Genomic DNA, 24899 nt, shown 5'->3' on the forward strand with positions numbered 1-24899 from the left:
TGGAGAGACTTGATGCAACCTGCTGGGTTTCCTTAGAGAGGAAACTTTCTGACCAACCTGGAGGATCTGATGGAGTCTGACTTTGGAAAGAGCCTTGAGATGATATGCGTCATGAATTGAGCTATAGAAATAAAATTTTATTGAGGTCAAGAGTATATTTATATGATTATAGTCCGTGTGGAATATGGACACATAAATAATCAGCGCAAGTCTAAATTTGTGCTGCATTATCTAAATAACTTTTTATCAAAATTTCTAAGATATTTGTGGGGGGTTTTCTCACATTTTGGTTGATTTTCTACAGCAAAGAGTCTCAAACTCCAACTTCTAGGTCCAACATTCCTGAACCTTTGTGGCTTAAAAGTAATGTCTCAGCATGCGATCATGTTCTGGAGTCTTTCTAAAGACCAAACTGTGTGTTTGAGGCAGAAACACGACTCCACGTCGCAGGACGCTGCAGTTTGAGACCCCTGCTCTACATGCTGAAACATAACTAGTGTTTAAGGGTTTTATGAGTGTTCAGAGATGAAGGGTGAACGCCACTTGAACTGTTTTCCAACGATTAAGTTCAGCTTTTCTAAAGCATAAAACCATTAAGGCAGGAACTGACAAATGAAGAAAAACTCAAAGTAAGTTTGTTTCAATAAGTGTGGATCCTCATGCCGGTATTTTTTTGTTCTTATTCACTTCTCAGCTCGTCTGTTATTTAGAATCAGTCAACTGTTACTAGAGAAACGTCCCATCTGTTCTCTGTCTCCCTGCTGCTTCCTGAACCCACTACTCCCATCTTTTAACGAGGAGATCTCATTAACGTTTCCTCTGGTTTTACTTTACTGGTCTGTAAGCAGGACCGGGCGTTTAAACACACCTGCAGCGCCCTCTTCTGGAAGCAGAGCAGAGGGGCGCGCTCAGAAAGCATCATCTTTGCATAAGAGGATTTTTAGAGGGCAGAGCTTGCATGCTCCAAACAGCGGCCTGAATACCCCCCCCCCCCCCCCCCCCCCCCCAGCCCTCAGCAGCTGGTTTCACGCTGGGCGGATGGAAAGTGTTTGTGGCGTTATTTCCCCCGGAGGATTCAAATCCAGTTGTGTCATGTTTGACAAACATAGTTGCCGAACAACATTTCCTCCCCTTCATGTTCATTAGTTGTTGTTGAAGGACTTTGGCAGAAATGTCACAACAACGTATCAGAGCAGAGTCCAGTTAATATCCTCAGCGAGATACGGCGCCGCTGTTGCCGGACGGAATGTTAATATCGAGGGGGGGGGGGGGGGGGGGAAGCACTGGGGGGGTCCGGTGCTTCAGAGCTGCGTCCCTCCTCCAACACGGCCCAATCAACCGAGCGGCTCGCTCGCTGCCAGGCCTCCGCAGAGCTGGACGGCCGCACGCTGAGGAGGGAACGCTGAGGAGGGAACGCTGAGGAGGGAACGCTGAGGAGGGAACGCTGAAGAGGAAACGCTGAGGAGGAAACGCTGAGGAGGGAATGTTGAGGAGGGAACGCTGAGGAGGGAACGCTGAGGAGGGAACGCTGAGGAGGGAATGTTGAGGAGGGAACGCTGAGGAGGAAACGCTGAGGAGGGAACGCAGAGGAGGGAACGCTGAGGAGGGAACGCTGAGGAGGGAATGTTGAGGAGGGAACGCAGATGAGGGAACGCTGAGGAGGGAACGCTGAGGAGGGAACGCTGAGGACGGAACGCTGAGGAGGAAACGCTGAGGAGGGAACGCTGAGGAGGGAACGTTGAGGAGGGAACGCAGATGAGGGAACGCTGAGGAGGGAACGCTGAAGAGGAAACGCTGAGGAGGAAACGCTGAGGAGGGAACGCTGAGGAGGGAATGTTGAGGAGGTAACGCAGAGGAGGGAACGCAGAGGAGGGAACGCTGAGGAGGGAACGCTGAGGAGGGAACGCTGAGGAGGGAACGCTGAGGAGGGAACGCTGAGGAGGAAGCGCTGAGGAGGGAGCGCTGAGGAGGGAACGCTGAGGAGGGAACGCAGATGAGGGAACGCAGAGGAGGGAACGCTGAGGAGGGAACTCAGAGGAGGGAACGCTGAGGAGGGAACGCTGAAGAGGAAACGCTGAGGAGGAAACGCTGAGGAGGGAACGCTGAAGAGGAAACGCTGAGGAGGGAACGCTGAGGAGGGAACGCTGAGGAGGGAACGCTGAGGAGGGAACGCTGAGGAGGGAACGCTGAAGAGGAAACGCTGAGGAGGGAACGCTGAAGAGGAAACGCTGAGGAGGAAACGCTGAGGAGGGAACGCTGAGGAGGGAATGTTGAGGAGGGAACGCAGATGAGGGAACGCTGAGGAGGGAACGCAGAGGAGGGAACGCTGAGGAGGGAACTCAGAGGAGGGAACGCTGAGGAGGGAACGCTGAGGAGGGAACGCTGAGGAGGGAACGCTGAAGAGGAAACGCTGAGGAGGGAACGCTGAGGAGGGAACGCAGAGGAGGGAACGCTGAGGAGGGAACGCTGAAGAGGAAACGCTGAGGAGGAAACGCTGAGGAGGGAACGCTGAGGAGAGAACGTTGAGGAGGGAGCGCTGAGGAGGGAACGCTGAGGAGGGAACGCAGATGAGGGAACGCAGAGGAGGGAACGCTGAGGAGGGAACTCAGAGGAGGGAACGCTGAGGAGGGAACGCTGAAGAGGAAACGCTGAGGAGGAAACGCTGAGGAGGGAACGCTGAGGAGGGAACGCTGAGGAGGGAACGCTGAAGAGGAAACGCTGAGGAGGGAACGCTGAAGAGGAAACGCTGAGGAGGAAACGCTGAGGAGGGAACGCTGAGGAGGGAATGTTGAGGAGGGAACGCAGATGAGGGAACGCAGATGAGGGAACGCTGAGGAGGGAACGCAGAGGAGGGAACGCTGAGGAGGGAACTCAGAGGAGGGAACGCTGAGGAGGGAACGCTGAGGAGGGAACGCTGAGGAGGGAACGCTGAAGAGGGAACGCTGAGGAGGGAACGCTGAAGAGGAAACGCTGAGGAGGAAACGCTGAGGAGGGAACGCTGAGGAGGGAACGCTGAGGAGGGAACGCTGAGGAGGGAACGCTGAAGAGGAAACGCTGAGGAGGAAACGCTGAGGAGGGAACGCTGAGGAGAGAACGTTGAGGAGGGAACGTTGAGGAGGGAACGTTGATGAGGGAACGCAGAGGAGGGAACGCTGAGGAGGGAACGCTGAGGAGGGAACGCTGAGGAGGGAATGTTGAGGAGGGAACGCTGAGGAGGGAACGCTGAGGAGGGAACGCTGAGGAGGGAATGTTGAGGAGGGAACGCTGAGGAGGAAACGCTGAGGAGGGAACGCAGAGGAGGGAACGCTGAGGAGGGAACGCTGAGGAGGGAACGCTGAGGAGGGAATGTTGAGGAGGGAACGCAGATGAGGGAACGCTGAGGAGGGAACGCTGAGGAGGGAACGCTGAGGAGGAAACGCTGAGGAGGGAACGCTGAGGAGGGAATGTTGAGGAGGGAACGCAGATGAGGGAACGCTGAGGAGGGAACGCTGAAGAGGAAACGCTGAGGAGGAAACGCTGAGGAGGGAACGCTGAAGAGGGAATGTTGAGGAGGGAACGCAGATGAGGTAACGCTGAGGAGGGAACGCAGAGGAGGGAACGCTGAGGAGGGAACGCTGAGGAGGGAACGCTGAGGAGGGAACGCTGAGGAGGGAACGCTGAGGAGGAAGCGCTGAGGAGGGAGCGCTGAGGAGGGAACGCTGAGGAGGGAACGCAGATGAGGGAACGCAGAGGAGGGAACGCTGAGGAGGGAACTCAGAGGAGGGAACGCTGAGGAGGGAACGCTGAAGAGGAAACGCTGAGGAGGAAACGCTGAGGAGGGAACGCTGAAGAGGAAACGCTGAGGAGGGAACTCAGAGGAGGGAACGCTGAGGAGGGAACGCTGAGGAGGGAACGCTGAGGAGGGAACGCTGAAGAGGAAACGCTGAGGAGGGAACGCTGAAGAGGAAACGCTGAGGAGGAAACGCTGAGGAGGGAACGCTGAGGAGGGAATGTTGAGGAGGGAACGCAGATGAGGGAACGCTGAGGAGGGAACGCAGAGGAGGGAACGCTGAGGAGGGAACTCAGAGGAGGGAACGCTGAGGAGGGAACGCTGAGGAGGGAACGCTGAAGAGGAAACGCTGAGGAGGAAACGCTGAGGAGGGAACGCTGAGGAGGGAACGCAGAGGAGGGAACGCTGAGGAGGGAACGCTGAAGAGGAAACGCTGAGGAGGAAACGCTGAGGAGGGAACGCTGAGGAGAGAACGTTGAGGAGGGAGCGCTGAGGAGGGAACGCTGAGGAGGGAACGCAGATGAGGGAACGCAGAGGAGGGAACGCTGAGGAGGGAACGCAGAGGAGGGAACGCTGAGGAGGGAACGCTGAAGAGGAAACGCTGAGGAGGAAACGCTGAGGAGGGAACGCTGAGGAGGGAACGCTGAGGAGGGAACGCTGAAGAGGAAACGCTGAGGAGGGAACGCTGAAGAGGAAACGCTGAGGAGGAAACGCTGAGGAGGGAACGCTGAGGAGGGAATGTTGAGGAGGGGAACGCAGATGAGGGAACGCAGATGAGGGAACGCTGAGGAGGGAACGCAGAGGAGGGAACGCTGAGGAGGGAACTCAGAGGAGGGAACGCTGAGGAGGGAACGCTGAGGAGGGAACGCTGAGGAGGGAACGCTGAAGAGGAAACGCTGAGGAGGAAACGCTGAGGAGGGAACGCTGAGGAGGGAACGCTGAGGAGGGAACGCTGAGGAGGGAACGCTGAAGAGGAAACGCTGAGGAGGAAACGCTGAGGAGGGAACGCTGAGGAGAGAACGTTGAGGAGGGAACGTTGAGGAGGGAACGTTGATGAGGGAACGCAGAGGAGGGAACGCTGAGGAGGGAACGCTGAGGAGGGAACGTTGAGGAGGGAACGCTGAGGAGGGAACGCAGAGGAGGGAACGCTGAGGAGAGAACGTTGAGGAGAGAACGTTGAGGAGGGAACGCAGATGAGGGAAGGCTGAGGAGGGAAGCCTGAGGAGGGAACGTTGAGGAGGGAACGTTGAGGAGGGAAGGTTGAGGAGGGAACGTTGATGAGGGAACGCAGAGGAGGGAACGCTGAGGAGGGAACGCTGAGGAGGGAACGCTGAGGAGGGAACGTTGAGGAGGGAACGCTGAGGAGGGAACGCAGAGGAGGGAACGCTGAGGAGAGAACGTTGAGGAGGGAACGTTGAGGAGGGAACGTTGATGAGGGAACGTTGATGAGGGAACGCTGAGGAGGGAACGCAGAGGAGGGAACGCTGAGGAGGGAACACTGAGGAGGGAACGCTGAGGAGGGAACGCTGAGGAGGGAACGCTGAAGAGGAAACGCTGAGGAGGAAACGCTGAGGAGGGAACGCTGAGGAGGGAACGCTGAGGAGGGAACACTGAGGAGGGAACGCTGAGGAGGGAACGCTGAAGAGGAAACGCTGAGGAGGGAACGCTGAAGAGGAAACGCTGAGGAGGGAACGCAGATGAGGGAACGCTGAGGAGGGAACGCTGAGGAGGGAACGCTGAAGAGGAAACGCTGAGGAGGGAACGCTGAGGAGGGAACGCTGAAGAGGGAACGCTGAGGAGGAAAGGCTGAGGAGGGAAGCCTGAGGAGGGAACGTTGAGGAGGGAACGCTGAGGAGGGAACGTTGAGGAGGGAACGTTGATGAGGGAACGCTGAGGAGGGAACGCTGAGGAGGGAACGCTGAGGAGGGAACGCTGAGGAGGGAATGTTGAGGAGGGAACGCAGATGAGGGAAGGCTGAGGAGGGAACGCTGAGGAGGGAACGCTGAGGAGGGAACGTTGAGGAGGGAACGTTGATGAGGGAACGCTGAGGAGGGAACGCAGAGGAGGGAACGCTGAGGAGGGAACGCTGAGGAGGGAACGCTGAGGAGGGAACGTTGATGAGGGAACGCTGAGGAGGGAACGCTGAGGAGGGAACGCTGAGGAGGGAATGTTGAGGAGGGAACGCAGATGAGGGAAGGCTGAGGAGGGAAGCCTGAGGAGGGAACGTTGAGGAGGGAACGCTGAGGAGGGAACGTTGAGGAGGGAACGTTGATGAGGGAACGCTGAGGAGGGAACGCTGAGGAGGGAACACTGAGGAGGGAACGTTGAGGAGGGAACGTTGATGAGGGAACGTTGATGAGGGAACGCTGAGGAGGGAACGCTGAAGAGGAAACGCTGAGGAGGAAGCGCTGAGGAGGGAACGCTGAGGAGGGAACGCTGAAGAGGAAACGCAGAGGAGGGAACGCTGAGGAGGGAACTCAGAGGAGGGAACGCTGAGGAGGGAACGCTGAGGAGGGAACGTTGATGAGGGAACGCTGAGGAGGGAACGCAGAGGAGGGAATGTTGAGGAGGGAACGCAGATGAGGGAAGGCTGAGGAGGGAAGCCTGAGGAGGGAACGTTGAGGAGGGAACGTTGATGAGGGAACGCTGAGGAGGGAACGCAGAGGAGGGAACGCTGAGGAGGGAACGCTGAGGAGGGAACGTTGAGGAGGGAACGTTGATGAGGGAACGCTGAGGAGGGAACGCTGAGGAGGGAACACTGAGGAGGGAACGTTGAGGAGGGAACGTTGATGAGGGAACGTTGATGAGGGAACGCTGAGGAGGGAACGCTGAAGAGGAAACGCTGAGGAGGAAGCGCTGAGGAGGGAGCGCTGAGGAGGGAACGCTGAAGAGGAAACGCAGAGGAGGGAACGCTGAGGAGGGAACTCAGAGGAGGGAACGCTGAGGAGGGAACGCTGAGGAGGGAACGCTGAGGAGGGAACGCTGAGGAGGGAACGCTGAAGAGGAAACGCTGAGGAGGAAACGCTGAGGAGGGAACGCTGAAGAGGAAACGCTGAGGAGGGAACGCTGAGGAGGGAACGCTGAGGAGGGAACGCTGAAGAGGAAACGCTGAGGAGGAAACGCTGAGGAGGGAACGCAGAGGAGGGAACGCTGAGGAGGGAACTCAGAGGAGGGAACGCTGAGGAGGGAACGCTGAGGAGGGAACGCTGAGGAGGGAACGTTGATGAGGGAACGCTGAGGAGGGAACGCTGAGGAGGGAACACTGAGGAGGGAACGTTGAGGAGGGAACGTTGATGAGGGAACGTTGATGAGGGAACGCTGAGGAGGGAACGCTGAAGAGGAAACGCTGAGGAGGAAGCGCTGAGGAGGGAGCGCTGAGGAGGGAACGCTGAAGAGGAAACGCAGAGGAGGGAACGCTGAGGAGGGAACTCAGAGGAGGGAATGTTGAGGAGGGAACGCAGATGAGGGAAGGCTGAGGAGGGAAGCCTGAGGAGGGAACGCTGAAGAGGAAACGCTGAGGAGGAAACGCTGAGGAGGGAACGCTGAAGAGGAAACGCTGAAGAGGAAACGCTGAGGAGGGAATGTTGAGGAGGGAAGCCTGAGGAGGGAACGTTGAGGAGGGAACGCTGAGGAGGGAACGTTGAGGAGGGAACGTTGATGAGGGAACGCTGAGGAGGGAACGCAGAGGAGGGAACGCTGAGGAGGGAACGCTGAGGAGGGAACGCTGAGGAGGGAACGTTGAGGAGGGAACGTTGATGAGGGAACGCTGAGGAGGGAACGCTGAGGAGGGAACACTGAGGAGGGAACGTTGAGGAGGGAACGTTGATGAGGGAACGTTGATGAGGGAACGCTGAGGAGGGAACGCTGAAGAGGAAACGCTGAGGAGGAAGCGCTGAGGAGGGAGCGCTGAGGAGGGAACGCTGAAGAGGAAACGCAGAGGAGGGAACGCTGAGGAGGGAACTCAGAGGAGGGAACGCTGAGGAGGGAACGCTGAGGAGGGAACGCTGAGGAGGGAACGCTGAGGAGGGAACGCTGAAGAGGAAACGCTGAGGAGGAAACGCTGAGGAGGGAACGCTGAAGAGGAAACGCTGAGGAGGGAACGCTGAGGAGGGAACGCTGAAGAGGAAACGCTGAGGAGGAAACGCTGAGGAGGGAACGCAGAGGAGGGAACGCAGAGGAGGGAACGCTGAGGAGGGAACTCAGAGGAGGGAACGCTGAGGAGGGAACGCTGAGGAGGGAACGCTGAGGAGGGAACGCTGAGGAGGAAACGCTGAGGAGGGAACGCTGAGGAGGGAACGCTGAGGAGGGAACGCTGAAGAGGAAACGCTGAGGAGGAAACGCTGAGGAGGGAACGCTGAGGAGGGAACGCTGAGGAGGGAACGTTGAGGAGGGAACGTTGATGAGGGAACGCTGAGGAGGGAACGCTGAAGAGGAAACGCTGAGGAGGAAACGCTGAGGAGGGAACGCTGAAGAGGAAACGCTGAGGAGGGAACGCTGAGGAGGGAACGCTGAGGAGGGAACGCTGAGGAGGGAACGCTGAAGAGGAAAAGCTGAGGAGGGAACGCTGAAGAGGAAACGCTGAGGAGGAAACGCTGAGGAGGGAATGTTGAGGAGGGAACGCAGATGAGGGAACGCTGAGGAGGGAACGCAGAGGAGGGAACGCTGAGGAGGGAACTCAGAGGAGGGAACGCTGAGGAGGGAACGCTGAGGAGGGAACGCTGAGGAGGGAACGCTGAGGAGGGAACGCTGAAGAGGAAACGCTGAGGAGGGAACGCTGAGGAGGGAACGCTGAGGAGGGAACGCTGAAGAGGAAACGCTGAGGAGGAAACGCTGAGGAGGGAACGCTGAAGAGGAAACGCTGAGGAGGGAACGCTGAGGAGGGAACGCTGAGGAGGGAACGCTGAGGAGGGAACGCTGAAGAGGAAACGCTGAGGAGGGAACGCTGAGGAGGGAACGCTGAGGAGGGAACGCTGAAGAGGAAACGCTGAGGAGGAAACGCTGAGGAGGGAACGCAGAGGAGGGAACGCTGAGGAGGGAACTCAGAGGAGGGAACGCTGAGGAGGGAACGCTGAGGAGGGAACGCTGAGGAGGGAACGCTGAGGAGGAAACGCTGAGGAGGGAACGCTGAGGAGGGAACGCTGAAGAGGAAACGCTGAGGAGGGAACGCTGAGGAGGGAACGCTGAGGAGGGAACGCTGAGGAGGGAACGTTGAGGAGGGAACGTTGATGAGGGAACGCTAAGGAGGGAACGCTGAAGAGGAAACGCTGAGGAGGAAACGCTGAAGAGGAAACGCTGAGGAGGAAACGCTGAGGAGGGAATGTTGAGGAGGGAACGCAGATGAGGGAACGCTGAGGAGGGAACGCAGAGGAGGGAACGCTGAGGAGGGAACTCAGAGGAGGGAACGCTGAGGAGGGAACGCTGAGGAGGGAACGCTGAGGAGGGAACGCTGAGGAGGGAACGCTGAAGAGGAAACGCTGAGGAGGGAACGCTGAGGAGGGAACGCTGAGGAGGGAACGCTGAGGAGGGAACGCTGAAGAGGAAACGCTGAGGAGGAACGCTGAGGAGGGAACGCTGAGGAGGGAATGTTGAGGAGGGAACGCAGATGAGGGAAGGCTGAGGAGGGAAGCCTGAGGAGGGAACGTTGAGGAGGGAACGCTGAGGAGGGAACGTTGAGGAGGGAACGTTGATGAGGGAACGCTGAGGAGGGAACGCTGAGGAGGGAACGCTGAGGAGGGAACGTTGAGGAGGGAACGCTGAGGAGGGAACGCTGAGGAGGGAACGCTGAGGAGGGAACGCAGAGGAGGGAACGCTGAGGAGAGAACGCTGAGGAGGGAACGTTGAGGAGGGAACGTTGATGAGGGAACGTTGATGAGGGAACGCTGAGGAGGGAACGCAGAGGAGGGAACGCTGAGGAGGGAACGCTGAGGAGGGAACGCTGAGGAGGGAACGCTGAAGAGGAAACGCTGAGGAGGAAACGCTGAGGAGGGAACGCTGAGGAGGGAACGCTGAGGAGGGAACACTGAGGAGGGAACGCTGAGGAGGGAACGCTGAAGAGGAAACGCTGAGGAGGGAACGCTGAGGAGGGAACGCTGAGGAGGGAACGCTGAAGAGGAAACGCTGAGGAGGAAACGCTGAGGAGGGAACGCTGAGGAGGGAACGCTGAGGAGGGAACTCAGAGGAGGGAACGCTGAGGAGGGAACGCTGAGGAGGGAACGCTGAAGAGGAAACGCTGAGGAGGAAACGCTGAGGAGGGAACGCTGAGGAGGGAACGCTGAGGAGGGAACGCTGAGGAGGGAACGCTGAAGAGGAAACGCTGAGGAGGGAATGTTGAGGAGGGAACGCAGATGAGGGAAGGCTGAGGAGGGAAGCCTGAGGAGGGAACGTTGAGGAGGGAACGCTGAGGAGGGAACGTTGAGGAGGGAACGTTGATGAGGGAACGCTGAGGAGGGAACGCAGAGGAGGGAACGTTGAGGAGGGAACGTTGATGAGGGAACGTTGAGGAGGGAACGTTGATGAGGGAACGTTGAGGGAACGCTGAGGAGGGAACGCTGAAGAGGAAACGCTGAGGAGGAGCGCTGAGGAGGGAGCGCTGAGGAGGGAACGCTGAGGAGGGAACGCAGATGAGGGAACGCAGAGGAGGGAACGCTGAGGAGGGAACGCTGAAGAGGAAACGCTGAGGAGGGAACGCTGAGGAGGGAAGGCTGAGGAGGGAACTCAGAGGAGGGAACGCTGAAGAGGGAACTCAGAGGAGGGAACGCTGAGGAGGGAACGCTGAGGAGGGAACGCTGAGGAGGGAACGCTGAGGAGGGAACGCTGAAGAGGAAACGCTGAGGAGGGGAACGCTGAGGAGGGAACGCTGAGGAGGGAACGCTGAAGAGGAAACGCTGAGGAGGAAACGCTGAGGAGGGAACGCTGAGGAGGGAACGCAGAGGAGGGAACGCTGAGGAGGGAACTCAGAGGAGGGAACGCTGAGGAGGGAACGCTGAGGAGGGAACACTGAGGAGGAAACGCTGAGGAGGGAACGCTGAGGAGGGAACGCTGAAGAGGAAACGCTGAGGAGGAAACGCTGAGGAGGGAACGCTGAGGAGGGAACACTGAGGAGGGAACGTTGATGAGGGAACGCTGAGGAGGGAACGCTGAGGAGGGAACGCAGAGGAGGGAACGCTGAGGAGGGAACGTTGAGGAGGGAACGTTGAGGAGGGAACGTTGATGAGGGAACGCTGAGGAGGGAACGCAGAGGAGGGAACACTGAGGAGGGAACGCTGAGGAGGGAACGCTGAAGAGGAAACGCTGAGGAGGGAACGCTGAGGAGGGAACGCTGAGGAGGGAACTCAGAGGAGGGAACGCTGAGGAGGGAACGCTGAGGAGGGAACGCTGAAGAGGAAACGCTGAGGAGGAAACGCTGAGGAGGGAACGCTGAGGAGGGAACGCTGAGGAGGGAACGCTGAGGAGGGAACGCTGAAGAGGAAACGCTGAGGAGGAAACGTTGAGGAGGGAATGTTGAGGAGGGAACGCAGATGAGGGAAGGCTGAGGAGGGAAGCCTGAGGAGGGAACGTTGAGGAGGGAACGCTGAGGAGGGAACGTTGAGGAGGGAACGTTGATGAGGGAACGCTGAGGAGGGAACGCAGAGGAGGGAACGTTGAGGAGGGAACGTTGATGAGGGAACGTTGAGGAGGGAACGTTGATGAGGGAACGTTGAGGGAACGCTGAGGAGGGAACGCTGAAGAGGAAACGCTGAGGAGGAAGCGCTGAGGAGGGAGCGCTGAGGAGGGAACGCTGAGGAGGGAACGCAGATGAGGGAACGCAGAGGAGGGAACGCTGAGGAGGGAACGCTGAAGAGGAAACGCTGAGGAGGGAACGCTGAGGAGGGAAGGCTGAGGAGGGAACTCAGAGGAGGGAACGCTGAAGAGGGAACTCAGAGGAGGGAACGCTGAGGAGGGAACGCTGAGGAGGGAACGCTGAGGAGGGAACGCTGAGGAGGGAACGCTGAAGAGGAAACGCTGAGGAGGGAACGCTGAGGAGGGAACGCTGAGGAGGGAACGCTGAAGAGGAAACGCTGAGGAGGAAACGCTGAGGAGGGAACGCTGAGGAGGGAACGCAGAGGAGGGAACGCTGAGGAGGGAACTCAGAGGAGGGAACGCTGAGGAGGGAACGCTGAGGAGGGAACACTGAGGAGGAAACGCTGAGGAGGGAACGCTGAGGAGGGAACGCTGAAGAGGAAACGCTGAGGAGGAAACGCTGAGGAGGGAACGCTGAGGAGGGAACACTGAGGAGGGAACGTTGATGAGGGAACGCTGAGGAGGGAACGCTGAGGAGGGAACGCAGAGGAGGGAACGCTGAGGAGGGAACGTTGAGGAGGGAACGTTGAGGAGGGAACGTTGATGAGGGAACGCTGAGGAGGGAACGCAGAGGAGGGAACACTGAGGAGGGAACGCTGAGGAGGGAACGCTGAAGAGGAAACGCTGAGGAGGGAACGCTGAAGAGGAAACGCTGAGGAGGGAACGCAGATGAGGGAACGCTGAGGAGGGAACGCAGAGGAGGGAACGCTGAGGAGGGAACGCTGAGGAGGGAACGCTGAGGAGGGAACGCTGAGGAGGGAACGCTGAGGAGGGAACGCTGAAGAGGAAACGCTGAGGAGGAAACGCTGAGGAGGGAACGCTGAAGAGGAAACGCTGAGGAGGGAACGCAGATGAGGGAACGCTGAGGAGGGAACGCAGAGGAGGGAACGCTGAGGAGGGAACGCTGAGGAGGGAACGCTGAGGAGGGAACGCTGAGGAGGGAACGCTGAAGAGGAAACGCTGAAGAGGGAACGCTGAGGAGGGAACGCTGAGGAGGGAACGCTGAAGAGGAAACGCTGAGGAGGGAAGGCTGAGGAGGGAATGTTGAGGAGGGAACGCAGATGAGGGAATGTTGAGGAGGGAACGTTGATGAGGGAACGCTGAGGAGGGAACGCTGAGGAGGGAACGCAGATGAGGGAAGGCTGAGGAGGGAAGCCTGAGGAGGGAACGTTGAGGAGGGAACGCTGAGGAGGGAACGTTGAGGAGGGAACGTTGATGAGGGAACGCTGAGGAGGGAACGCTGAGGAGGGAACGCTGAGGAGGGAACGTTGAGGAGGGAACGTTGAGGAGGGAACGTTGATGAGGGAACGTTGATGAGGGAACGCTGAGGAGGGAACGTTGATGAGGGAACGTTGAGGAGGGAACGCTGAGGAGGGAACGCTGAGGAGGGAACGTTGAGGAGGGAACGCAGATGAGGGAAGGCTGAGGAGGGAAGCCTGAGGAGGGAACGTTGAGGAGGGAACGCTGAGGAGGGAACGTTGAGGAGGGAACGTTGATGAGGGAACGCTGAGGAGGGAACGCAGAGGAGGGAACGCTGAGGAGGGAACGTTGATGAGGGAACACTGAGGAGGGAACGTTGAGGAGGGAACGTTGATGAGGGAACGTTGATGAGGGAACGTTGATGAGGGAACGTTGATGAGGGAACGCTGAGGAGGGAACGCTGAGGAGGGAACGCAGAGGAGGGAACGCAGAGGAGGGAACGCTGAGGAGGGAACGTTGATGAGGGAACGCTGAGGAGGGAACGCTGAGGAGGGAACGCAGAGGAGGGAACGCTGAGGAGGGAACGTTGATGAGGGAACGTTGATGAGGGAACGCTGAGGAGGGAACGCTGAGGAGGGAACGCTGAGGAGGGAACGTTGATGAGGGAACGCTGAGGAGGGAACGCTGAGGAGGGAACGTTGATGAGGGAACGCTGAGGAGGAAACGCTGAGGAGGGAACGCTGAAGAGGAAACGCTGAGGAGGGAACGCTGAAGAGGAAACTCTGAGGAGGGAACGCTGAGGAGGGAACGCTGAAGAGGGAACGCTGAGGAGGAAACGCTGAGGAGGGAACGCTGAGGAGGGAACGCTGAGGAGGGAACGCTGAGGAGGGAACGCTGAGGAGGGAACGCAGAGGAGGGAACGCTGAGGAGGGAACGCTGAGGAGGGAACGTTGAGGAGGGAACGTTGATGAGGGAACGTTGATGAGGGAACGCTGAGGAGGGAACGCTGAGGAGGGAACGCTGAGGAGGGAACGTTGATGAGGGAACGCTGAGGAGGGAACGCTGAGGAGGGAACGTTGATGAGGGAACGCTGAGGAGGAAACGCTGAGGAGGGAACGCTGAAGAGGAAACGCTGAGGAGGGAACGCTGAAGAGGAAACTCTGAGGAGGGAACGCTGAGGAGGGAACGCTGAAGAGGGAACGCTGAGGAGGAAACGCTGAGGAGGGAATGCAGAGGAGGGAACGCTGAGGAGGGAACGCAGCCATTTGGTTCAGATGTGTTGGAGCAGGGAAATCACCTGGAAGCTGCAGGACAATGACAGAGAGGAGGAGCTGCCAGGAAAAGCCTTTCAATGAGCAGCAGCTCCTCTCAGAGGTGGAAGATATTCCCTTCAGGTCAGCGTTTATAGATCAACCAGCTCACAACAAGCCACCTAAAGGCAGTTCAACAGAAACAAAAAGATGTCTGCAGAGGGACGCAGCAGCTCTGCAGCGTAACGGCCGTCATTGTTTAATATTTCTCCCTCCTGTGTATAAATAAAACAGAAGCTATGAGAACTAAGGGCAGCACTTTAGCTGACGCTACCAGGAGGAAATACAACACATTTAAACTAAAATATCTCTAAAGGTTTATAAAAAGGTAAAGAAAAGTAATCTCAGTATATTTCACATTCTTGTACATTTTATTCCTGAAACTTTCTCTTTTGCTGCTTCATATCTCATTGTTACGTTTCTGTGGATGATGGCAGCTCTATTTTTTGGTGGAAATGTAATTTCTAGTTCTCTTTATAGACACAGTATGGCTCTTTAAATCAGTCTTTTAAGCCTAACCCCCTAAATGTAAAAACACTTATACAAGGAAGATTACTCTTTAGTTTTCTTTCCAATGACTATAATGTACAAACCTATTTCTTTAAGATTTAATTTCAATCCAGAAAGTACATTTAACAGGCACTGACTATAACACAATATGCTGGACGTCCCTGAATAGAAGCATCAGTTTTAAAGCCAACAGGAAATTAAACTACAAAATTATCTCCATTTACACATAAACACTAAAAACACAAACACTCATGAATCAACTTGATATTTGCAAATGACTTTCCAGTTTTGCTCAACTTAATGGAAAAGAAGAAAAAATACTAATTCAAATGATGCAATTTTTAAACATGTATATTTAGCTACAGGAAAATACAGCGATCTTTTCCAACAAATACAATTTAAGTTTTTTTTCTTTAGAAATTACAATAAAATTGCCATTTATTGGATTTCAGGATTAATTAAATTAGATTAATTTTGCAACCAAATCTAATCAAAAAGCTTCTTTAGTAGTTTAGTACCTAATAAACATTTTCCAACACTATCATTTACACATAAACCATTAAAAAAGAACATCCATACTTAAAATGTTTATTTGAAATAAAAGAGCCAAACATGGCCTCTTAAAATCCAGCAGCTACTGTCGGATTGGTGACTAAATTTATTTAAGACTCTTAAATCAGAGCAAACTGGTGTCTAGTGCAAGAAAACAGACGTATTCAGGTTTTTGGTTCTTGTCTTCTCAATATTTGTTGGTATTATTGGTGTGATTTTACAGGGAAAACAACAATAAAAATAAAGTCTGTACAACGTTTTTGTCCGTCTGAAATGTTATTTCCAACACAGAGTGAATAATTTCATGTCGTTTTAAGCTGCTTGAATCCAGACGCTGGTTTCAGACTCAGACTCGTTACAGAGCAGCTCAGAGCTGCCTTGGTTTCACTTTTAGGCCTCGGTTTAACCAGAAACATCCTAATTTACCCCAAGCTTTTCCAACTTTGTGTTACACAGAGACAGGAACGTTTACTCGCTTCAGAAAAGCCATATTTTGCCACTTAGGGGCCAAACAGGCTGGATTTGGTTGACACTAATCTTCCTGGGCTGCAGCAGCTTCAGATTTCTAGCTTGTGTTCATCGTGATGAAACTTTGCTTTAACTGCTTTAGAGTCTTCGTAAGGAAGGAGCCGCGTCAGACTGGACAGAGCCGACTCACCAGCATGCAGATGTCCATGGGCAGGTAGACTTTCCGCCGGCTGCTGTGGTACGGAGTCGCTCTCAGACACGTGACGATTCCCTGAGCTTTTCCTATGTGACTCGCTGCGTGATCCGCGTGGACATTTTTCACACCTGCAAACAGAAAACAGCTCGGGTCAAAGAAACAAAATAAATCTGGGCTGGTTTTAATAAAGAGAAGCAGTGAGTCGCAGCGGCGCCCCTTCAGTCCAGACACCGGGCTGATTATGTCTTTACTAATGGAGATATGGCTATTTATAAAAACAGCAGACATGACTGGTAGCTGTAATGAGAAACTGCTTCACCCCTTGTGTCACTTTTATATTCACTAATGAGGAAACTGGAAGACAGCCAGCAAAACTGGTCAGTTAAGAGATGCAGCGACTCGGCCAAAGAAGAGGTCAGAACAGAGAGAAGTGCTGCCTTTCTGAAATAAAACATGTGGCTCAAAGTCAACAGCGTCTGCGCCTGGCCTCTAATCCTCAGCACCATCTGCTAACCTCCCTCTGTAATACGCACCTAGGCACTCCAGCAGCAGGTATAAAAGGGACGACTGGGTGTTCTCAGAGTACTTCTCAAGTTCCTGAAGGTTCCTGTAGGCTCGGTCATCCAGATCCTTTTCCTAATGAAGTGAAAAGCTTTGATGAATCTTAAGAAACACAAACTTCATTCATTAGCAGGAACGATTAGCTATTAACGTCATCAGACAACTTGACAGAGCTACGTCTAAAACTGACCTCAGAGAGGCCAGAGAGCCATACTTTTTCTCTGGAGACTGTGTGAATCTCTTTGGTTTTATTTATGAAGCTAAAGCCTAAATCTGTTAGTCACTGGAAGGAAGGAACATTTTCAGCGTCATTGCTGCAGTTTAAAGAGAAAACTGAAACAATATGAAGAGCTGGACGCCAGCAAAGTGCTTAAATTCTAACTGCTAGGGTTCGACCGATATTTTGGGCCGATATTTGCATATTTTTGTTGTTGTGCATTAGCCGATAAGTGCATAGGTTTGCCAATCCATTAGCACACTCAGGTAAAGAGTAACATTTATTTCTATTTCTTTTTTGTTGTATTGCTGTCTACAAATATTCTCAGGAAAGTAATTTGCACTACAAAGGCCTCATACTGCTACATAAAGTGCAAAAAACATTTAAGCATCAAGTTTCTTTTTATTGTTATATATTTAAAGGAGCTATAAGTAATACTGACACCTTGTGGCTCAAATCGGTACAACGGCTTGCCAATCACAATAGTCTAATATCCTGTTTTTAAACGGTGTTGCTGTTGTGAATATTTACTTCCACAGGACAAGTATATAATGTTTTCTGTTCTGTTTCTGGTCCGCTACTCTTCCTGGCTTCCATGTTTGCAGGCTGCTGCTTTTAGCCAAGATAAAATACCAAATGCTGCGCTCTGTACTGGGAACCCTGGGAACTCTCATATGATTGGCTGAGGAACCAGGAAGTAAACATGAGCTACACTCTGAACCAAAGTAGTTCTAGACCTCAGGGTTTGAAAGGAGAAAAACTTGACTAAAATATTGTTGATGGAGAGAACCGATTGTTTATAGGGAATGTTACTAACATCCCGGGTGACAAATGAGAATGATTTAGGTTAATATTACAGTAAATATCTTAATTATAGCTCCTTTAAATGTGCAACATTGTTTGCTATCCATTGTTAATATTATTTGTTTGCTTTAACAGATGTTTCTTTATGGTTTAAATCATACCTCTCAACTTTTGACGATTGTTGAGAGTGAGATTGTTGACGGGGGGGGGTGGGGGGTGCTGTTGTTCGATTCAAGACGGTCACTATTTTACACGGACTTTAATAACACATGCCGACTTACCATTTCATTCGCACACAACACGGACCGTAGAAGTGTTTCACTTTGGATTAGGGAACCTTGTTTGCGCGGCGCCGGTCCTTGCAGCTGTGTTACCTCTACTACTGGACGTGCGGAAACCATTGTACCGCAAATTGGTTCCGCCATGACGTGAAGCGTCCGTACGCGTGCGTTTCAAGAGTGAGATTTTCATTGTAAGATTGAGATTTTCAAAGTAATGCGTGTGAGCGTGTGCAATTGATGAAATGCGTGTGTCACACGGTCAATGCGTGAGAGTTGAGAGCTATGGTTTAAATTGAGACTTGTGTAACATTTGTTATCATTTTGTCCTAGTTGTCGTGTAAATGGGGAACGAAAATGCAATATCAGCTTCAAGAATTGACTCATAAAAAAAATAAAAATAAGTAAAAAAAAAAAAAAAAAAAAAAAAATCAGCAGGACATATCATAGATCATTTAGACTGATGTCAAAATAATCAGCCATAACAAGACCTGCATCTCTACCAACTGTCCCACCAAAATGGCTTTTAGCAAAGCATGGACTTAATGGATCCTTCGTTCATGAACAGCTTTCTTCCTGCCGCGCTTTCAAAGAAGCCGGATTTGTCAAATGCACGACTGATGGCTGTGCTGCTGTCAGATTCTGAGCTGTGGACATCTGGGCGAATGAGGCTCAACGCTCTGAGCAGTCGAGGTGATTAGAACGGCGCGATAATAAATCAGACCATTTATCATTTAATGTTCTGTAACAAACCTCTGAGGCCTTCACAGAACAGCTGGATGTAAACTGAGACTAAGCTACACGCAGGGGGAATCTCCTTCAGGGAGAAAAAGCTCTTCAGATCTCTAAGGAACGATTATTTGCATGATTGTAGCTGGCGCGGATTCAGGCGGTGGCGCAGGGGGCGCGCGCACCCCCCTTTTGGAGACCAAAAGTATTTTTTAAAGAGCCCGAATTTTTAAACATCCTTCATAGAATTAAGATTAATAGCCAGTACCTGTCATTTAGAACGCACTGTGATGCCGGCGCGGCATAAATTGTCGTTGCAATCACCGATACTGGCGGCGGCATTTAGTGCCCAAATATGGGCAGTAATGGCGGCCTGACGTCACATCCTGTGTCGTTTCTTAGCAGAGGCACTGCGCTCACACAGCTGTGATAAACAACAATTATTTCGGATTCCCAGAGGACTTCACCATTGAAATTTTCTAGAGCTATTGTTGAAGAAATAATGCCTACGTGCATGGCAGTTTGATGTTGCAATACATCGGGTAAAAGTGGAAAAAACATCACAAAAATAAGGAGACCGCTGCCGCAGCAGACAGATTCAACTCACATCGTTCCTTTTTGGTCTCCTTGCCTCAAATTGGTATGGCTGGATTTCGTCAAAAATCAGGTTGCTGTCAAGAAAGTCTTCTATATAATCCAAATCGCTCTCAGATGATGATGATGATAAATCCATGAAACTCCATCACTATCGCTAAATAATCACTCTCTGCCGCACCGGTCGTCGCCATCTTGGATAATAGCGCGCAGTGACGAGCCTGTTCTTCTTCTACTACTACTACTTCTTCTTCTTCTTCTTCTTCTTCTTCTTCTTCTTCTTCTTCTTCTTCTTCTTCTGTTGTGTTTTCTGGCAGTTTACATCCTGTGTGCATTACCGCCATCAGCTGGACGGATATGTAATTTAGAAATATATTTTCCTATACATCTTTATATCTTAATGAAACTAAATGATATCTATACTTTCACACTCACACACACACACACTAAATCCTCCCAGCTAATTCTGTATCTTTTAAATATTTAAGTGCTTTAAATATTTTATCTGATTGATGCTTCCCTAATAAATCAGCCATCTTTACTGAACTCCCCAATACCCTTTCCAGTTCTTCCCTCTCTTTTATATATTTTCTACAATAAATCAAAACATGTTCTACTCCTTCGATTTCTCCACAATAAGAACAATTACCTGTTGGATGTTTCCCTATTATTTTTAAACCAGTATTTAAACTAGTATGCCCTATCCTCAACCTGTTTATCCATATTTCCTCTCTTCTATTCATTATACTATTATATCTTATGATAATATCTTTCTATATTTTATATAAATGTCTTCCTTTTTCTTCTAAATTCCATCTCTCCTGCCATACATTATTTATTTTATCTTTAATAATTACTTTTATTTTTTTTCTACTTAGCGGGACATCATATTCAATTTCTCTTGCCTCAACTGCTTCTTTAGCTAATTTATCTACTTTTTCATTACCTAAAATTCCTTTATGTGCTGGAACCCATGTAAATTGAATACTTATTTTTTTGTTGCTTTATACCATATATTAAATAACTGACTTCATCTAGAAGATCTTGACGGCTTTCAGATTTTCCACTTTTAAAACTAGTCAGGCAAGACAATGAATCTGAACAGATAACTACATTTCTAGGCTTCACCTCCAGCACCCATTGTAATGCCAAAATAATTGCCAACATCTCTGCTGAAAAAAATTATAAATTATCTGCTGTTCTTCTTTTTATAGAATTTTTTTCTTTCGGAATATATACTGCTACTCCTGTTTTACCATTTTCCTGTTTTGATGCATCTGAATATATTTGTGTCATATTTTTATACCTTATAACTAAATACTGCTGAATAATTTGATACAAACCTCCACAGGACTGTTCTATTTTTTGGTTTCTAAATTTACTGTTGACATTTCAAATAACCATGGAGCAATTTTAGATGTAATTACAGTTTTACAGTATGCTATATTACTTATCCCAGAATACTCTGCATAAATATTTCCTTCCCATCCAAAACTCCTTATGTGATGGCCATATTCCCAACATTCTCTGAATATCTGTTTAGTAGGGTGATTTTCCTCATGTCCTTATAAATTTAACCAGTAATGTATTGACAGTTTCATTCTCCTTAAGTCCAGTGGCATTTCTCCAGTAATCACCTGAAGAGGAGGAATTGGAGATGTTCTAAAAGCACCACAACATATTCTAAGCGCTTTGGCTTGGATTCTATCTAAATCTAATAACAAAGAATTTGCAGCTGACTTATAAACGATACATCCATAATCCAACACAGATCTAACTAAAACATCATATATTCTTTTCAAAGATGTACTAGTTGCCCCCCTGTCATTCCCTGACAAATATCTCAAAATATTAATACCTTTTTTTACATTTATCAATGATCTTCTGTATATGTATCTTAAATGAAAGTTTTTCATCAAACCATACGCCGAGGTACCTTATGATATTTACCTGTTTCAATGTATGCCCATATAATGTAAGATCTACTGTTGGATTAACCCTTTTCCTTGAAAAACATATTACTTGTGTCTTCTCAACAGACAAATGAAACCCCCATTTATGTGACCATATTTCAACCGTGTTAATTGCTGATTGCATTCTATTTTTTAAATCACTAATATTTCCTCCTCTCACCCATAATGCCCCATCATCTGCATATAATGCTTTACTAATTCTAAAATCTATATTATCAAAAATATCATTAATCATTATATTAAAAAGCAATGGACTACATACACTACCTTGAGGAGTTCCATTTTGTATAGCATAAATATTTGAATAATTTACCCCAACTCTTACTTCGATTGTTCTATTCTTTAAAAAATCCTTAATTCAATTAAACATTTTTCCTTTAATTCCCATTTTATCCATCTTCATTAATAAACCCTCCTTCCAAAGCATATCATACGCTTTTTCAATATCAAAATGTAGCTAAGAGCATTTATTTATTTACCTGAGCCTTTCTTATTTCATTTTCTAAACAAACAATTGGATCTACCGTTGTCCGTCCACTTCTAAAACCACTCTGATAAGTAGATAAAAGACCTCTTTTTTCTATTTCTTACATTAATCTCCTAGTTATCATTTTCTCCATCAATTTACATAAATTAGAAGTAAGAGATATGGGCCTATAACTAACTACTACTACTTCTTCTTCTTCTTCTCTTTTTTAATAGTGGTTTGCAAACAACTTTTAGGTGCATTACCACCACCTTCCAGATTGGAGTATGGATCAACCTTAATCTTATATTCTCCCCACAGAAAACAAGTATGATGATCGTTAGAAAATGTTGATAATGAGAAAACATGGGGTTCTCACAAGTTGTGTAAAGTTGTAAAGTAATGCGATATCAGGAAAACTTTTTCAAGTAACGGCAAAGTTATGAAAATTTAATTTTTGTTGCAGTTTTTGAAAAGTAATGAAAAAAGAGTGTAAAGTAAAAAAAATAGTGGACATTGACACCCATACAATAGTTATTGTGTAGTGTGTATTGTCTGATTTTAAACCTTTTAGTGCCACATGTGTTTTATTGTTAAAACTAAGAATGGTCTCCTTTATGAAAACATACTAGGCTTAAAACTATTGCCAAGCAACTTGCATATGATGAACGATGAGAGTGAGAAAGAGATCTTTACATCATATAAGGATGATCTATCATCAGGATCAACATTTAGACAGGAAGTGAAGTTGTGGCACACAAAGTGGTCATCATCAGTGGAAAAACCCAGCTCTCTCCCTGAAATTCTAAGGATAACAAATATGAAGTGCTACCCAAACATTTCTATGATTCGTCACCTTCTGTCTACGAGTGCTTCTGTGGAACGTGCTAACTCAGGTCTTAAGCAGTGAAAACTTTGCTAAGGTCGACTATGGGACAAGAAAGGTTTGTGGCTTTGCAACTCATGTATGTCCACAAGGACATTCATTTAGACATCAACAAAATCATAGGCATGTTTTGCACAGAAGCATCCTAGAGGGTTGACATTCATAAACCCATTATCATCGTCATCATAAAGTTGAAGGTGTTGTAGAAGAGAACAATATTCTTTGTCAAGTCTTACAGTTCTATTATAGGCTTATGGCTTAACTTCACCGTACATGTTCATTGGTTTAACTTACTTTAAAAAAAATGTTCTCAACATGGTTTATCTTGTTAAAATGTGTTGAAAAATCCTTTGTCACTTGAACTATACCAAACTGTTCTTAAGTCCTTGGGTCTTTCTAAGTATTTTTTTTTCTTAATATAGTTTATATGGTTAAAATATATTGTTAAAATACATGTATATTTTTAAAACTCTTGTCAATTGAACCATACCAAACTGTTCTTTAGTCCTTGGGTCTTTTTATTTCATTTTCTGTATACATATCATTTCTGGCAATAAAGAAAATCTTTGTTTGATTAATTGTTGATAAGGATAATTTTTTCTTCAAACTACTTTTTAACCTTGTGCATGCTGTAAAAAGCACGAGATTTTGACTTAAAAACCCATTTTCAATTACAATAAGGTAATCATGCTAATTCCACTTATGTTCATCCATTAAAATTATTATCAATTAAAAAATCCTTAGATGAATAATTAGGGTAGTGTAAAAGAGTAAAGATGGCATTCTTTGGTCATTTAGCCTCACATTGTCTCGACCCCATGACCCTTGACCCTTAACCCCATGACCCTTAGGTGCGCACCCCCCTTTGAAAAATCCTGGATCCGCCCCTGTGTAGCACCTTTCTCCAAACGTCTTACTTCAGATTCTGGTTTGTGCATTCATACACATGCAAATTAGCAACACTTTCTTCACATGGAATCATGATTGATTTCTCTTCCACCTGAGACAAAACTGTCTGCTCAGATTCTGGCAGCATTCGTGCTCAGCTCTTATCCATCGTTCTCTTGATCCACTGGCTTCAAAGCTTTCCCAGAGGAATATATTGACCCTTGGTAAACAATCAAAACATGTTTTCATGCATTGTGCACACTGTAATTACACAATCATGTCTGAACAGCAGCAACGTTAAACACTAGAGACGTTAAAAGAGCCAACCTCCTTTTCAAGTTTTTACTGAAATGATATTTCCTGGACAGAGCTTCTTTTTTTTTTCTCTGATGAATTAAAACACAGACCACATTACTGGTAGAAAGAATTTCAACGCACGGGACCTCCAACACTGCAGCCTGCAGAATATTACATCTAGGCAGTTCTCTGCAACCACCATCAGCGATTTAATCCCTCGTGTTTCTGCTCTTATCAGGATGCATCCAAGCTGCAAAAACAGTTAATTTAACAGGAAAAGAAAAGTGATCTTTTTTAAAACTTTGTTTCTTACCCTCTCTGTAACAATCCTTGTCAGCCATCTTTTTGTTAGACCATGTGTCTTCACTGCCTACAAAGAAAAAGAAATAAATGTATGGATGATTGACTCTTACAACAAGAGTTGTTTGGAAATGTGTCCTCCAGCTCGGATGCTGTGTAACTTACCCTCCACAGCTCCGTGCTGACTGGCTGGTTGGGCGGGTCATCTCTGTAGATCTCATCCAGGGCCGTCTTCCAGAACTGCATCCGCATCAGACCAATGGTCTTCTGGGAAACGGAGTCCTTCACCTGCAGGAGGAGGAGAAACAGGAAGTCAAAAGTTTAAAGGAATTGCTGATCATAGATCAGCCACTTCTTTATACTTTTCTAACCTTTTCTTCACACTAAACATTAGTTTTTTAGAAAATGCAATCTCCCATCCAGCCTTATGGAGGAATACCTGCCTGTGCCAGCTCCACATTAAAGGCTCTCAGAGCCAGGGAGGAGCGCCGCGCCTCCTCTGGGAGGAGAAGACACGTCAAAAAGCCCTCATAGTCTCTGGACCTGAGGAGGAGCAGGAAGACATTTAAGATTCTGAGGGAACTTTACAGTCAGGGTGCAGCAAATTATTATCAAGAACGTTGTATTTGTCACCACGGCGAAATTTCTCTTTGGCTACTCCGCTTTCTATTATTATCGTAACTGCCCCAAAGGTGCCTTAGAATAAAAATGAATAACAAGAACAACACAAGTAAGAAAAGCTGTTTGAATCATAACAAGAAAACATTTGGAAAGCACAACTATAGAAGATTAAAACACAGTTAAAAGAAATGTTAAGATTAGCAATAGTGCTGCTGGGCGATAAATCGATTCAATCCATTAATTTGAATTTACAATTTTTTAAGGTTTAATTTTTGGAAAATCTGGATTCTATTTTGCCAATGCACTCACTCGCCTCCCATGAAGAGAATAGCAGCAATGCTGAATACATATTTAAGAAAATTTATTCTCAAAATAGTGTAAAGAGGAAAGTTTTTTTTTTCCATAATTTGAGGCACTTTAATTTATTCATTTACTTTTTTT

General features: G+C 49.4%; 1 protein-coding gene across 2 annotated transcripts in view; it reads right to left on the reverse strand.

Annotated features, from left to right (window-relative positions):
• The window catches only part of ndufaf6 (NADH:ubiquinone oxidoreductase complex assembly factor 6), a 45994-nt gene that overhangs the window by 19585 nt on the left and 1510 nt on the right, over positions 1–24899 (reverse strand). The window contains exons 2-6 of one of the 2 annotated variants that reach the window (XM_036135446.1): positions 24281–24380; positions 24003–24125; positions 23851–23907; positions 16378–16480; positions 15839–15972 (exon numbers count right to left, since the gene is read on the reverse strand). In XM_036135446.1, coding sequence (XP_035991339.1) covers positions 15839–15972; positions 16378–16480; positions 23851–23907; positions 24003–24125; positions 24281–24380 — 517 coding nt within the window. Of the gene's footprint in view, positions 1–15838; positions 15973–16377; positions 16481–23850; positions 23908–24002; positions 24126–24276; positions 24381–24899 lie in introns of both variants that reach the window. The other variant, XM_036135447.1, reaches the window with a different exon arrangement.

Source organism: Fundulus heteroclitus, chromosome 3 (assembly GCF_011125445.2).
Source record: "Fundulus heteroclitus isolate FHET01 chromosome 3, MU-UCD_Fhet_4.1, whole genome shotgun sequence".
NCBI classification, from domain to species: Eukaryota; Metazoa; Chordata; class Actinopteri; order Cyprinodontiformes; family Fundulidae; genus Fundulus; species Fundulus heteroclitus.